This window comes from Bos indicus x Bos taurus, chromosome 20 (genome assembly GCF_003369695.1).
Source record: "Bos indicus x Bos taurus breed Angus x Brahman F1 hybrid chromosome 20, Bos_hybrid_MaternalHap_v2.0, whole genome shotgun sequence".
NCBI classification, from domain to species: Eukaryota; Metazoa; Chordata; class Mammalia; order Artiodactyla; family Bovidae; genus Bos; species Bos indicus x Bos taurus.
Window position 1 is genome coordinate 4,078,559 of NC_040095.1, and position 16,141 is coordinate 4,094,699.

At 51.5% G+C, this 16,141-nt stretch overlaps 1 protein-coding gene across 3 annotated transcripts in view; it reads right to left on the reverse strand.

Moving 5' to 3' along the window:
• Positions 1-13,430, reverse strand: part of SH3PXD2B (SH3 and PX domains 2B) — a 121,989-nt gene extending 108,559 nt beyond the window's left edge. For 2 of the 3 annotated variants that reach the window (XM_027520491.1, XM_027520489.1), the window contains exon 1: positions 13,315-13,430. In XM_027520491.1, the coding sequence (XP_027376292.1) occupies positions 13,315-13,389 (75 nt within the window). In that variant the 5' untranslated portion in view covers positions 13,390-13,430. The remainder of the gene's footprint in view (positions 1-13,314) is intronic. The other variant, XM_027520490.1, reaches the window with a different exon arrangement.
• Positions 13,431-16,141: the final 2,711 nt, after the last annotated feature.

Genomic DNA, 16,141 nt, shown 5'->3' on the forward strand with positions numbered 1-16,141 from the left:
ATCGTGTTTCCTACGAGGCTACACTGCATTACTGTTTCCACTCAGCAGTGGTGGAAAGTAAGACCCAGTGTGTGAAGTAACCTGTTCCATCCAGCTGGTAATGAAGTCTGATGGCAGAGTCTGAGGTCTTAACAAGCATGCATGTTTCTACCACCAGAGATGAAGCTTTGGGCGTATTTCTTCCCAGATCCTTTTTCTATACGTTAGTTTATGAAATTAAGATCACATTGTATATATGATCTTTTTCACTTGTGTTATATGGTGAGTGAGTCCCTATTTCATTAAAAATTCTTTGAGAAAAATTTTTGAAGGATCTTCAGTAGTCCATTTATTTAATCATGCCTCTGATAAGCACTGATGTTATTTTCAATATTATTTTAATCACCACACTGCTAAACATCCGAATACATAAATCTTCAGGGAATGTTGCTTTTAAATCTTAGGAGGGGGTGTGTCCATTTAGAGACTGTTTCTCAAGGTGAGGTCATTCCAGACCACCCATGTCACATCGTCCAAGGTTGCTTATTAAAAATGCACATCATTCGTTAGGGGATGAGAATGATGATGATGATAAATATAATACTAACAGGTAACTATTCAGTACTTTATGTCCTAGGCACTGCTCTAAACCCTTTACAGGAAATAACCCACAGTAGGTACTATTCTTACCCTCATTTTACAGATGAAAAACTTGAGGCACAAAGAAGTCATGTCACTTACGAAGGTCACACACTCAGCCACTCACTAGCAGGGCCAGGTCAAATTGCCGCCTGACTCCCAAGCCCAAACTCTGACACTTCTACCCAGAAGTCTTTCGTCTTTTTGCGTGTATGTGCCATGGAGCCTCTTGGCAATCTGATGATATCTATGGTCCCCTTCTCAAAATAACTTAAAAATGAATAAAGCATGTAACATTCCAAATGAAACTAATACTGAATAAAAATGTTTCAAAAAGACAATGAATAGACACACACTTTATTAATGCAATAAGTAACAAAATCCAGCAGTAGGTCAAAAAGCATCATGATTCTGAAGCAGGGGTAAGTGTAAATGATCTACTGGGGTCCATGAGACAACTGTAAAGTGAGTGGGAATACCTGTGAATTTCCACCTGTGACAAAGTCACAGGCATTAGTAAATATCCAAGGGTCGCTGTCTTCATAAAGGAAAGCAACGCTAAATTGCTATTGGAGGTTATTGATGATAAAGATGTACTCCTCCCCCTTCGAAGTCCAAGGACCCTCCAAATTCTTCCCGTATTAAGAACTCTGCTAGCTGGCTCTCCTTGTCCGGGAACATCCATCTCCTGTGGACCCCAGCTCAGAATGCCGCCTCTCTGTCCTAGTGGGGCACAGGCAAGCCAGGCCTCGGCCCCTTGCCTTGTCCCCATGGCCCTATAGCAGGCCCCAGCACAGCCCTTACGTTGTAGTGACACGGTCTAAACAGATGGTGACCTCTGTGAGGACAAAGGCTGCCTGGTCATCTCAGCCTCTCTTTGGCTTGGGGCCAGGCCTGGCCCGGGGCAGACAACAAACCACATCTGTGCAACTGACTGGCAGCCAAGGATGGCCCAACGCCACTGCTGCTGATTCACACCCTGGCCAGGAAGGAGGAAACGGGGACGCCAGTGTGTGGGCTTCTGGCTTTCTTTGTCAGTGGAGCAGGCAGGGGGGTCCCTGCAATTCTGCCTAATTAAGCGGAACAGAAAATCCTATCCTTATGTGCTTTAAAGGCAAGTCTGAGGGGTGGAGGTGGTGGCGAGTTGAGTGTACCATTCTTTACATTCAGTGACAGGCAGCAGAGCCGAGTGTGATCCTGGGCAAAGTACTTCATCTGAGCCTCAGTTTCCATGTTTGTGAAATGGGCTAGTAACAGTGCCTGCGTAGCAGACATCTATTGTTTCCACCCATTCGGGCGCCATGCCCCACTTCTTCCAGCAACACAGCACCCCAAGTCCCCTACAACAACTACCGACAGTTTCGGTGGGCCGGTCTATCACAGCTCCTCGCCCTTCCTAACCAAAGGAGGGTCAGGTGACCCGGCTGGGCCAATCAGTTTCTCTCTCCCTGGAACTGGACTCATGAGTGGCCACAGGGACCGAGGGATGGAGCAGGGGCCTGCTTCTCGTGATGCTGATGCCTGTTGGCAGTTTCAACTCCCTGGATGGCCCCAGCTGGCCAGGTCCTGTCTGTGATGGGGGGCTAAGCCAGTCCTGCCAGAGCCATTTATCCAATACATTTCCTCTGGCTTACGTTAGCTAGGTTCATTTCTGTCACTTGCTACCCAAGAATCCTGAGTAATACTCCTTATCTCACAGAACTGCTGCTCAGATTCTGCGACATAAAGCATGAAAAGCTTTTGAGCATATAATAAGCACTTGAGTAAATGAAAGCTGTTCAATAATAACAATAATAAGTAATTATTAAGTCTTGAGAACCAAACTAATCCGGAGTTATTTAATCCCTCCCAAATTTCAGAATTCCTACTGGCTTTCATGGTGTTGGTGGTGGTGGTTTAGTTGCTAAGTCATGTCTGACTTGTGACCCCATGGACTGTAGCCTGCCAGGCTCCTCTGTCCATGGGATTTTCCAGGCAAGAATACTGGAGTGGGTTACATCCCCATCTCCAGGGGATCTTCCTGACCCAAGGATGGAACCCATGCCTCCTGCACCGCAGGGGGATTCTTTACTGCTGAGCTGCCAGGGAAGCCCTACTGGCTTTCACAGACCCCTCTCTGTTTCCCATCCTCCACTCCTTCTCTGACTTCATCTCTCCTGTCTGCACACAGTCCTCCTGTGCACAGGTGCTCAGTCCTCCTGTGCACAGGTGCTCAGTCTTCCTGTGCACAGGTGTCCAGTCCTCCTGTGAACAGGTGCTCAGTCCTCCTGTGCACAGGTGCTCAGTCCTCCTGTGCACAGGTGCTCAGTCCTCCTATGAACAGGTGCTCAGTCCTCCTGTGCACAGGTGCTCAGTCCCCCTGTGCACAGGTGCTCAGTCCCCCTGTGGGCAGGTGTTCAGTCCCCCTGTGCACAGGTGTCCAGTCCTCCTGTGCACAGGTGCTCTCTCCCTCTAGCCTCCCAGGTTTGTTGTGTGTCTGCCCCTTCCATTCTCCTGTGAAAGGTGTGCCCCCCACCCATCAAGCTGGGGGAGTGTCTTTGAGTCCCAGCTCCTCCTGACCTCTCCAGCAACTTTCATTTGGGACACCTCTGATTCTGAGCACTGGCTGGGTGTGTGTGTGCGTGTGTATGTGTGTGTGGGGGGGCGGGGGGGAAGTGAGAGGAGCAGGGCATGGCCTTCTTAAAGGTAGAGTCTATGTTTATTTATTTAGGCTGCACCATGTGGCTTGTGGGAATTTAGTTCCTCAACCAGGGATTGAACTCAGGGCCCGGGTAGGAATAGGGTGGAGCCTTAACCATTGGACTGTCAGGGAGTCCCCTTTGCTTTTATTCTTCTGTGGGTTTTGGCCCAGTCAGAAACCCCCAGACCCTTGGGGCCCCCAGCCACCCATCAAGCTCCATCTCCATCACTCAAACCTCTCCTGCTTTTTGCAAACATGCCAGATGCCAGGGCTGCTGCTTCCTTGTCCTCTGTCCTCTCCGCCTGAAGCCCTTTACCCTTTGCCACTCGGCAGCGTCTCTCCTATGGCGTGTGAACAGCCTTGGATACCGTGCTGCCTTCTCCAAGTCCAGCTTCCCAGAACCCAGGGGCACAGGCCCCTGCTCATTCCTCAGTGCCAGACTAGTCCTAAACTGCCATCCATCTATCTCTCAGGACACTGGCCTCCCTGAGGTCTGAATCCCCACTTTGCACATCTGGGTGTCATCTCTTTGCTCAAAAGTGCCTGGCCCCTGAAGGGATTTACCTGTGTTCAGTGAATTCTTAAGAACTGTCAGAATCACGAAGTATGATCGTTTCTTGGTAGTTGTCTTATTGAAAGTGGTAGTTTTAGCAGTCTTGCCAGATCAAGCACAGGATGCCCAGGGAAATTTGAATTTCAAATAAATAATGAATGATTTTTTAGTATAAGTATGTCCCAAATTTTGTATGTTTATCTGAAATTTAAATTTCCCTGGGCATCCTGTATTTTCTTTGGTAAATCTGGCAGCCCTAGGCTCTGGGACGGCCGGAGAGAGGCCTGCAAAAGCTGGCAGGAGAGCTCTGCTTCCCCAACTGCTAAACGCGCGTGCACACACACACACACACACACACAGAGTAGATGCACCTCTGGTCCCTTGTCCCTTCGCTACATGAAAAAGGCCCCAGGCTTGGGTTCATCTCCTATCTGCAGGTCTGCACCTGGGCCAGCAATCATGAGGAGAGAACACCTGCAGCTTGGAAAATGGGACCAAAGGAGGATGGCTTCCAGCAAAGCTCGGGCCTGTGGGCTCCAGGAAGAGCCCCTCAGGAGTGGCACCAGCCCCTCCCCAGAGGCCGACTGGTGGGAGACCCCAGGCCTCCCGTCTATCGCATCAGCCAGTCCCCACAAACCAGCAGAGGGCAGGGATGCCAGCTCCACCCTGGTCTGGGTGACCCCACTGACAAGGGCTTGAGAGGAACCCCAGGGCCCCAGTTTCTGGGCACAACCCCAGGCCAGGAAGCACCAAGGTACAGCCGTGCCAGCAGCGCCCTCAGGCACTCTGCACAAAAGCTCATGCAACTTCCCCGCCAAAGCCGCCCATTTCCCAGAGGAGAAGGCTGAGGTCCCAGAGTGAGTGAAGAACAGAACCAGCCCCGGGCCCAGTCTCGGCGCAGAGGCGCGCGCACCCTGACGGCCTCCGGAAGAGGCCTCCTCGCCGTGGGCCAGGGCGCGCACGCCTCAGCCTCGCGCACGCCTCAGCCTCGCGCCCGCCAGGCTGACAGGACGCTCAGTTGGCGGCTGCCCTTCTCATAGCTGCAGTGACCTGCAGCTGGCCCTGGCCTCCCAGGGGAAGGAGAAAACGGAGTCACACCACCAAGTAAGACCTTTCGCCTCCCCAGAGCTCTTTCTTCACGGAAAAAAGCATGGACGACTCGCGACAGGATACGAGCGTCCGTGCATGGGAACAGTCCGCTAGGCCTTTTTGGCCGTGTGATGACTCTGCTGTGTGACGCCGCCTGTGCACCTCCGGATGGGTGACAAGCCAATGGACGATCCGTCCAGGGGAGTGGGTGTGGGGCACACCTCTAACCTGAACGACCTTTCTGGTGCCCCTATGACCTCATGGTGCAGACCCTTCCAACCTATCCAGTATAAGCACTAGCGATATAAGAGCCCCTGGGGAGCTGCAGCAGCTCCCCCACTAGCCGACTGGTGGGAGACCCCAGGCCTCCCGGTGGGCAGAGGGCCTGGCTCCCAAGCAAGGAGCACTTCAACCAGAAAAGCATCTGCTCTGGACTTTCTTCCGTCTTGCAACTGTGAACTCATCTCTTGCCACTTCTTGGGCTCAAGGATTGGAAAGCCACACCCAGAGCCCCAACTCCGCGGGACGAGTCAGGGGAGAGTCTCGGAGGCCAGAGCCTGTCTGCAGAGAACAGGCTCTCGGAGGAGCTGGAGAACTCTGCAGCTTCAGGACACGACAGTGGGGCGGGGATGTGGGAACCTGGGAACCTGGCTGGAGCTGCCATGGCCTGGCACTGCTTCTCTTTTAAAGTGAGCATTTGCTGTTTTTTAAATTTTTAACTAAAAACAGGAATATGGATTCTCCGCAGAACATTTGGAAAACAGAGAAATGCACAGATGAGCAAAAAGAAAGTGACATATATTTCATGAGCTATGCTTCTGTGCTTTCACCGACGCATCTTTTCAGCTTTCATTTGTAACCAGGTGGGAGTCAGTCTGAGCACGTGGTTTTGCCACTGGTTTTGCTATTTTACATTCCCGTGACAGAAGATGGAACGCATTTTTGCCATCTCGATGGTATTCTAGCTCTTTGTAGCTCAAGGTTATAGTGTGTTTTATTTATCTTATTCTCTACTGATGGGTGTTTAAGTGGTTTCCAACTTTTACTATCATAAATGATACTACGTTTGTACACTCCTAATATAGCTCAGAGCTATTAAGCCCTTACTGTGTGCCAGGACCATTCCGTCCTCACATCAGCCCAATGAAATTGGAACCACCATTATTATTCCCACTTTACAGATGAGGAAACAGAGATGAGGTGCAGAAAAGGTAAGTAATCTGTCTGAAGTCACACTGTCGGGAGGTGGCCGGGCCGGGATTTGAACCCAGGCCGTTTGGTGCACTTTCTTTGCTTACCAGGAGCAAGGAATGGCACTGATTCAAAGTCTGAACTAAAGTGACATTTAAGTAAATATGAAGCTATGATAGCCTCACCCTCTTGGATCTTCAGACAAGTGCAGGGGTCCAGAGTATAAGACTGGCAGGCTGAGGATGACCTGGCAGGTGAGGTGAGGGGCCTGGCTCCTTGCAGCCATGGACCAGAGCGAGCAGGATGGCACAGCACGGCTGACAAAGCCAACAGCCAATGAAACAAACAAACAAACAAATCAAACCTACCCGAGGGGCCTTAACGTCTCCTGAGGGCACTAACTGTGTGCCACAGACAGGGCGCAGAACCCACCTATACGGAAGGCAGGTGGGCTCTGCCTCGCTCATGGGCCTCTCTCAGGACAGCAAGTGCCCTGCCTGTGGCAGCACCCGGAGTAGAGAAAACACTCGCAGGCCCCCAGGGCAGTAGGCAGGAGAGAGGCAGAGAGGTGGATCATGGCAATGACTATCATTAATAGTAGTTTTCATGACGGCCAACGATTGAGTGCCTTTTCTACAGAAGGCATCAGGCTCAGCAGCGTGTGAGGAGCACCGAGTCCCTGTAGGTAAGCACCATTACTGCTCCTATTTTACAGACCCTCGGGGAGCTGCTGTGCGAGGTCACCCAGGTTGGGAGCTCATGAAGAGAACTCAGAGTCAGGTCCTTCCTTCACGAAGCAATGGTGCAGCCGTAAGAAACGTGCTAGGAGCTGGCAGTTATCCCTCCGCAGGAGGGATGGAGAACGGATCAGTGCATACATTATCTAAACAAGCACACAATCATCCTAGAAGGGCGACACTGTCCCCATTTTACACATACAGAATCTAAGGCCTGGGGTTGAGTGAGTCACCCAAGACTGTGCAGAATTTGAAGGCAGAAATGTTTGTCTCTGACGCCCAAGTTCTTTTCACTCAAGTTTGTTGGCCTGCCCTGCATGTTTCTGCAAAATGGGGTGCCAGGATGTCTGGGGGGAGGGGCGGGGGAGGCTGGAAAGCAGAATGTAGCTAATTTGGGCAGCAGATTCACAGTTCGTTCCAGACCACTGAGCCTGCCAGCCAGTGGCCTCCCATAGACTGAAACAAGAATGCTGATAATGCCTCATATGGGCATGATCCATCCTGCAAAAGTCAGCTGCTCAGAGGAGAGACCCTCGGCTCTTAGAGCATGGCAAGTGAGGAGGGAGGTCTCAAAGCCAGGAGCACAGGGTCTGCCAACCCGTCACTCCAGGGGCACAATCAACCTAGAGCTTTCCTGGGGTGACAATGACTAAGGGCTGGCGGCAGCTTGTGCTTCGTCAATCCAGGCTAGGCGGACAGTGAGATGAGGAAAGGCCAGGATGCAGAAGCTGGGGCCTGGAGGCTTAAATGATCCACCCAAGGTCACTTGGCTCAGGGGTGGGATCACAGGGCTGCTGAGTACACATACATCGATCCCCACCCTGCCATGCTTTGCTGCGTGACCTCAGGTATGTGCCTGTACCACTCTGAACCTCTGGTTTCAAGGGGAAAACAGGAACACTAATGAAGGACCAGGATCCCAAGTGTATAAATAAATCCTATAAATTAACAGAAAACCAATAACTCAATATACTGAAAAAGGGGACAAAAGATAAAACAAGCAATTAACTCACAGAAGACGAAACTCAAATGGCTGAGAAAGGTGTGAAAAGGTGCTTAATTTTACTAGAGAGCAGGGAAATGCAAATACACACTGCTATGAGATACTATTCTGTACCCACTAAAAAGTCATGTAGGGGATGTGAGTCCATCCAGTAGTCATGTACAGGATGTGAGAGTTGGACCAGAAAGGCTGAGCACTGAACTGATACTTTTGAATTGTGGGGCTGGACAAGACTCTTGAGAGTCCCTTGGATGGTAAGGAGATCAAACCAGTCAATGCTAAAGGAAATCAACCCTGACTATTCATTGGAAGGACTGATGCTGAAGCTGAAGCTCCAATACTTTGGCCACCTGATTCGAAAAGCTGACTCACTGGAAAAGACCCTGATGCTGGGAAAGACTGAAGCCAGGAGGAGAAGCGGGCAGCAGAGGATGATATGATTAGATAGCAACACTGCCTCAGTGGACATGAATCTGAGCAAACTCTAGGGGATAGTGAAGGACACAGACCGTGGCATGCTGCAGTCCGTGGGGTCACAAAGAGTCGGACACAACTGGGCCACAACAAGAAGTCTGACAATTCAGAGTGTTAGCAAGGACCCAGAGCAAAGAGACACACAAACACCGCTCCCAGGGACACTGAATGCACAGCTGAAAATGCACAAAGCCCAAGGCCCAGTAAGCTGGGTCTGAGCCTTGGGTCTGACCCACACTGAGCTGTATGTACAAAGCAGCTAAAAGAAAGCATTCTAAAAGTCTCCTCCAGAAGCATGAACCAACACAAACATATTCATAAATGGAATGTGAAGCAGCAGTTGAAATGAACTGGAGCTCCATATACCAACATAGATCGCAAAAGTATGTTTTTGTACAGTTTTTAAAACTTTCCATATAAGATCCTGGGGAGTGCTGAAAAGGTAAGAACATTAAAAGGTACACAGGACCTAGGTGGCAAGGGGAGTGATTGCCACAGGGCACAAGGGATCTTTCTGGGGGTGATGGGCATATGATAAAGCTGGATTGAGATGATGGCTGCACAGCTCTATACATTTCTTTAAAAAATAAGCCAACCGTATACTTATAATGGGTGAATTTATGGTATGTAAATCATACCTCAATAAAGCTAGTGAATTAAAAAAATCATGTCTGTTGGTTATTTTTAAAGTGTGCACGGGAACGACAAGCGCCAAATGTAGGATACTGTGATTTGTTTTATAGGGGAGCTTGTTGGGATGAATGCGCAGGGGGCTTTGCAGCTGCAAGATTTTATTTCTTAAAAAATAAAAATGACTTGACTACGGAAAAATGTAAAGATCTGACAGCTGGATGGTAGATAGATATTTAACTTATTCCATGTATCTGTATATTTAAAATTATGTATGAGTATAATAGAAATCCATTCTGAAGGAGATCAGCCCTGGGATTTCTTTGGAAGGAATGATGCTAAAGCTGAAACTCCAGTACTTGGGCCACCTCATGCAAAGAGTTGACTCATTGGAAAAGACTCTGATGCTGAGAGGGATTGGGGGCAGGAGGAGAAGGGGACGACAGAGGATGAGATGGCTAGATGGCATCACTGACTCGATGGACGTGAGTCTGAGTGAACAATGGGAGTTCGTGATGGACAGGGAGGCCTGGCGTGCTGCAATTCATGGGGTCGCAAAGAGTTGGACACGACTGAGCGACTGATCTGATCTGATAATAGAAAAGTACTTATTTAAAAGGACCACTCTGATAACTAAATATGAACACACAGAGAGCTCATCTAATGCCTGGCCCACAGCAACAAATTAAATTTCAGCTATTAAGATTATTGCTTCTATAACAACTCCTAGCATCTTGTTCTTCTTAACATCTAAAGATCTCAAGACAGAGCAAGCTAGTGTCTCCTGGCCCCTGCTAACAGAGACTGTTTTCCCAACCCCAAGGCTTCTGTACCTCCCTCTCCAGTGCCGGAACTGGGACAATTCAAATAAAACCTGCAAAACCTACAGGAAGCACATCCTTCTCCCCTCAAGCTGGAAGATAACCTAGCTGGGAGCGTCTCTCAGGGTGTCACACGTGAAAGCCCCCTTTCCATTCATTCAGAAAGCCTGGATAGATGCCAGCAGAGAAAGGCCAACAGACAGAGGGCAGTGGCTCCAGGGAAGTCCTCTCCAAATGATAATAGTGTTGATATTATTGGCAACAATAATCCCTACCCATCCATTGGGATCTCGGAGGCCCTGGGAGCTTCTGTGCCTGAATTCTCCAAATGTGGCCTCTGGCTGTGCCCTTGGGCCCACTGATGATGTGTCTGCCCATAAGGTGAAGGAGGCTGGGACCAGGCCTAATAAAGATGCCGCCTTGATTATGGAGAAGATGCCATTTCAGATGGAACAAGTAGCCCAGTCCTGATGGGCAGCCCTAAGCTCCAGGTGCAGCTGGAAAGATATAGCATCTATGACTTTTTCTTTCTCAGGCAACCAAGCTATGAGCAGAGGAGATCAAAGTAGCTGCAAATGGGGAGCAGGTGGTGGGGAACCCTCCGTAACTGACTTGTATATTCTCATAGAGTCGTTGGAGCAGGGGGTTAGAGGTTGGGGGACATGTGTGGGGACATTTTGGACATTTTTGGTATAATTAGGGAGGGGGACGCTCTATGGGGGGCATCTCAGGGGTGGAAACTAGAGATGCTGCTGAACATCCTACAATGCACAGGACCAGCCCCCAACAACAAAGAATGATCTGGCCCCAAATATCGACAGTGTGAAGGTTTAGAAATTCTGCTCTGGAGGAAAGCAGTATTTACAATTTGCAGATACAGAAGGTGGGGCTCAGAGAGGTAAACAGAGGTACAGCAGCCCAAGGTGGCACAGCAGGAAGTGGCAGAGCCCGCGACGGGCCAACTCCCCTGCTCATGCTCTCTCTCCAGAGCGGCTGGGCCAGCTGCAGATAAGGGGACACTACGTGGGGAGAAAGTTCAGGCTCATGCCAACAGCTACCTCCATCCCAGTTCCCAGAGTGGCGGAGGCAGGTATGACTGGAGAACAAGTGGGGATCACTGGCAGTTTCTGGTGGGCTTCTTGCCATCAAGGCACTTAATTTTCTCTGTTCCTGTGGATGACTCAGGCTTCAGTTCAACTCGCTACCCCTCTTCATCTGATAAACCCAAAAGCCTGCCTGGAAGGGAGGGGGCCCTTTTGAATCACAAGAGTGACTAAACCCACATGCAGAAAAACAAATTCTCGGTGAAATCCTCCTCACATGACGTCGGCACGTTCCCAACCAAAGTGACATGGATACCACAGGGCAGGGGGGCAGGCGGCTAGCTGTTATGGAATGTCAACCCTGCCAGTCACAAGGTCTCTCCCCCTAAGAAGTGGGCACCATTACCCCCATTTTACAGATGAGGAAACCAAGGTCACAAGCTAGCAACTTGTGATGTCAAGATTTAAACTGAAATCCATGTTAATATGTAGAGATTTATCTGAAGGGGCCCCTAAAAAGTGGTTGAAGGCTTAGAAAGATGCCCTTCAGAGCTGCAGAACCTCCAAAACACTGGTAGGGAGGGATCTAAGCAGAGAATGAAAAGCCTCAGAGTGATCACAAATGATGGCAGATTTCCTAGTCTTTGAGGGGAGTCTGCTTAGGGAAACTATGGGGCATGAAATCTGCAAAATGGTGTGGCCTGGTGGAAAACACTTTCTGGTGTTGAACAGACTTGGGTTTACATTCCCTCTTTCGCCCTGATTGTGACCTCAGGCATAGGACCTCACCTTTCTGAGCCTTAGTTTTCTCATCTGTCAAGTGGGCTTAATTAAGAACCTGCACCTGATGTGATAGGAGAGGACAGGAGCGTGGACGATGACGCCCAGTTCTTGGTGGCTCACAGATCTGGGGGGAGGCAGCATGGAGACTTTCAGACTTCCTCCTGTTGCCAAGTTGGTAAAAACTGTCTGTATACCAAAGAGGCAACTCAGTTAAGCAGTCAACAAGCTCAAACAAGAAACCAAGACTTGGCAGCATTTGAAACAGTTAAAAATAAATAAATAAGGGATTAAAAAAAAGACAGTTTAACCTAGCTTTGGAATCAAGGGAAACTTCACTCTATTTAAAGATGCCACAGGTCCAGGAAATAGCTTCCCACCGCCTGGCTAAGGCTTGAATAACTGGCTGCCCAGCCAATAACAATACAGGCTCACACAGCACAGCCTTTCTGTAGGGAGTGCAGAGTGGATTCCCGGCTATCTCCTTTCAGAATTGTGTAGACTATCTGTGGAGGGCATGTATATCTATCTTAAAAGAAGGAGCCTCTTAAGACAAGAGACCCAAAGAGGACTTGCCGAGATGTCAAGGAGCTGAATTTAGCCAGCCAACGCCCCTTGCTCTTTATTGTTCTACACTTCTTTGTTAGGATTTTTTTTCCCTCCTTCTTGCTCTTTTTTCCCTTCCCGGTTAACTTCTCTGCAACTAGGCGCTGCCACTGCCCCCTTCTCACCACCAGAGACACCAGAGCCCCTTCCCTCCTGCAGAGAGGCCTCCCCAGGGCCCAACACCCCCCAGCCCCTCTAGTCCTCATCTAGAACCTCTGAGGCCCTCTGAGGGCCCTCTGAACCCACAGATTGAGCTCCTAGGCTGGTGAGGGAATCCATTCCCATCTGCGGGGGGGCGAGGTGGGGGGGAGGTCACCGTCTACCCCAGGCACATCTTCCAGAAGCAGAGAAAAACCAAATGCAGCTCAGCCTTGTTACAGAACCCAATGCCTCCCAGAGTCTCAGCCTTCCCATCTGCAAAATGAGGACACCGGCCCATTTTCTCAAGTCCTCGCCAGCTCTAAACAAGTTCTCATTTTGCCAGGGAGATACCAGGAAAAAACTTTCATACATTTTTAAACAGAAGTATTGGAGAGAAGGGGCAAAAAAAAAAAAAAACCTTTTCATGGTGCAGGCACTGAAAGGATCCATTCTCAGAGATTTCAGGCTGCCTCTTCCAGAAGGACGGGGCCAACCTGGTGATCCCCGGCGGGGCTACCTGTGGCTGGGCACTGCGGGTCTGAGCGCCTCCGGACAACGAGGGACAGGGCAGGCGGCCTGAGAAACAGGCGCCTCTCTCTCAGCCTCTCGTTCCCTACACCGGCTGGGGCCAGACTTCTCCACGGATGGAAAGGGAGGGACTACTGGGGGACAAGAGAGAGAGGGAAAGGGGGAGATGGCACGCAAAGAGGCGATGAGGGGCGATGCCCGAGCACTGGGTGGAGGAGCTGAACAGGGCAAAAGGGAGGAGGGGGAGGGGGAGAGGGAGGAGCCGGGAGAGACCCGGGCCGCGCAGCAGCAGGGCGGCGGAGGAGCGCAGGGGCGGTGGGGGAGAAAGAGCAGGAGGCAGAAGTTTTCAGAGCTGGGGGGCTCCCGGCCGCCTCCGACCGGGCCCGGGCTCGAGGGGGCGTGGGGCCGCGAGGCACTCACATAATGCTTGTTGGGCACCCGCCGCTTCTGCACGTCTAGCACCTTCACCTCCACGATGCTGCGCCGCGGCGGCATGGCCGCTCCTCCGCGGGGCCGGGGGCGGGCGCGGGGGTTGCGGGGGCGCGCCGCCGCGGGCCGGGAACCAGGGGCCGGGCGCGATCGGGAGCCCGGGCCGAGCGCGAGCTGCCGCCGCCGCCGCCGCCCTTCGCTCCGCTCGCCCTCCGGCCCGGCCGCCGCCGCCCGCCCCCAGCCCGCCCCCGGCCCGCCCCCCGCGCTGCCGGCCCGCCCAGCTTAAAGGGCCCGGCCCCCGCTCCCGCCCCCCGCGCGGACCCGGCTGGCCGACGTCCGGCCGCCGCGGGGCCTTTGTCCCGGCGCTGCGCCCCCGCGGTCGGGGGAGGGGACGGGCGCGCGTCCGCCCTGCGATCATGATTGACTGGTGGCCTCGTTCCCTCCCTCACCCCTTGTGGTAGCCGCGGTCTGGCGCCGGATTTGAGGGGGGCTCTGCTGCTCTTCGACTGTGTCCTTGGGCAAGTGGCTTAACCTCTCTGGGCTCAATTTCTTCATGTATAAAATGGGCCTAGTACTGCTGCCTTCGAAGCGGGGCTGTCTTCAGGATTAAGCGCGTGTCAGTGCACTATAAATATTGGTAATTGTCAGCTCAGCCCAAAGCCATGGGTATTCAAGGAGGAGCAAGAAAAGAGCCCCCCACCCCCAGTATGCAAGTGTGGTATAATGTCAATAACAGCAGCAAAACCGAGTAAGAGGGTGGTGAAGGGGGGAGACGCAATGGGTGCTTTTTAACAAGAACACCGATTCCCAGATTTGGGGCACTTACTCCATGCCTGGCCCAGTGCCTCCTGTTTTGTAAAAAATAATTTCTCTTTGAATTCTCAGGCCAACTGTGGGGGGGAAAAGTGGTTGACTCATATTATAGAGGAGGTGGGCTTCCGAGGTGCACCGGTGGACGCAGGATCCATCCCTGGGTCGGGAAGACCTCCTGGAGGAGGAAATGGCAACCCACTCCAGTATTCTTGCCTGGAGAATCCCATGGACAGAGGAGCCTGGCGGGCTACAGTCCATAGGATTGCAAAGAGTACTCACACTCCGAGAAGGCAAATGAGAGCAACGTCTGGAGTCACAGAGCTATGGGAGAGACCCTGTCACCGGCCAGCCCTAGGCACAATCACGGGTTGAAGCCGAGGGTGCCTGGGGCCGCCCCACATTTCTTTATCCAGTGCCTCCCAGCTCTGGCTCCGCAGTGAGTCATTTTCAGGAGATGTTGACTGAACAGACCGTCTGAATGAGCGTACACAGTGCAGGGATGGGAAGTTCAGGCTCCTGGCCAATGTTCCCATATAGTAAGTAGTAAGCAGGTACAAAAAACCACACAGCTCCTTTCTGGGCCTGTGAGAGCTCAGGGCTCCTTACCACCCTGGGTTCAAGGTCAGCCTTTGAAAGTGGGTGGGGGTCTTTCAGAGCGGATGCTTCTCAGCAGCCCTGGCCAGGCAGCTAGAGATTTCAGTACCGTTTCCCTTTAGCTCTGTGCCACCCCTTGCCTCTCTGACTTTCTTGCCAGGTTTTACCACCCCACTCTGACCCTGGAGGCTGACTGGTACGGATTTCACTGATGGGTTCCCTGTCCTTTGGCTTCGTGTTGGGCTGGGTGAATAGAGGGGTGGCTTGGCAAGAGACTGAGAGCAGGAGGAGAGAGAGGTGTGGGAATTCACTTCCCAAACTTTCTTCCTGCCGGGTTGTCCTTACCAAAGCCACCTTCCCTTACCAGCTCTCCCAGCCTTCCCTCCAAGGGTGGTGACAGTCCTGCCTGTATTGCGCCCTTCTTTGACTCTTCGAACCCTGCCCACAACTTTGTAAACAGACTCTTCAATAAACTTTCCTCTGTAACCCAGTTTGTGGGTGACATTTGTTTTGTGGGACCCTCATTGATGTAACTCGTGTAAGGCACCTTCTTCCGCATCACAATTACAAGTCAAAGGACATGGAAATGTCCAGTGGGTTGAAGGCTTGGCTTTTTTGTGCCTTTTGCCTCATCGTGTGCATGAGCCAAGCCTTCCTAATAAGGCAGAGCCGTGGAGGGCAGACGCTAGAGGAAGTCTGTGAATCAGCCTGCTTCCTCGGTTTTCCCAGAAAGGCAATGAGACCTGTCCTCAGTTGCGCCCTCCGCAGTGGAGCTGGCGCTCCGTCCTCCTGAGTGTCTTCCCCTCCTCCGCTGCGGCAGGCCTGGCTGGAGGAGGCACCGTCCCCCTACCTGCCTGTAGCAGAGACACAATCCCTGCATCCTTCCACGCCCACCCTTCCTTTTTCTTCTGTTGTACTGAAATACACATGAGATGAAATTTACCATTTGAACCATTTGTAAGCATACTGCTCTGTGGCATTAAGTGCATTCGCGTTGTTGCGCAACCATCACCACTATCCATCCCTAGAACTTAAAAAAAATACTTTTTAAAATTGGAGGATAATTGCTTTGCAATGTTGTGTTAGTTTCTGCTGTACAACAACGTGAGTCAGCTCTATGTACACATCTATCACCTCCTGAGCCTCCCTCCCAGCCCACCCCTGCCATCCCCCTCTTCTAGGTCATCACAGAGCACGGAGCTGAGGTCCTGTGCTGTGCAACAGCTTCCCACCAGCTATCTATCTCACACATGGGATCCAGCTATCTGTTTTAACAACTCTCTCAATTGACATATATACACTTCCAGGACTTTTGTGATGCTCCCAAACTGAAATTCTCTACCCCTTAAACACCAACTCCCCATTTCCTCTCCCCAAGCCCTTGGCAACCGCCTCTTACCGAGCGTATGAG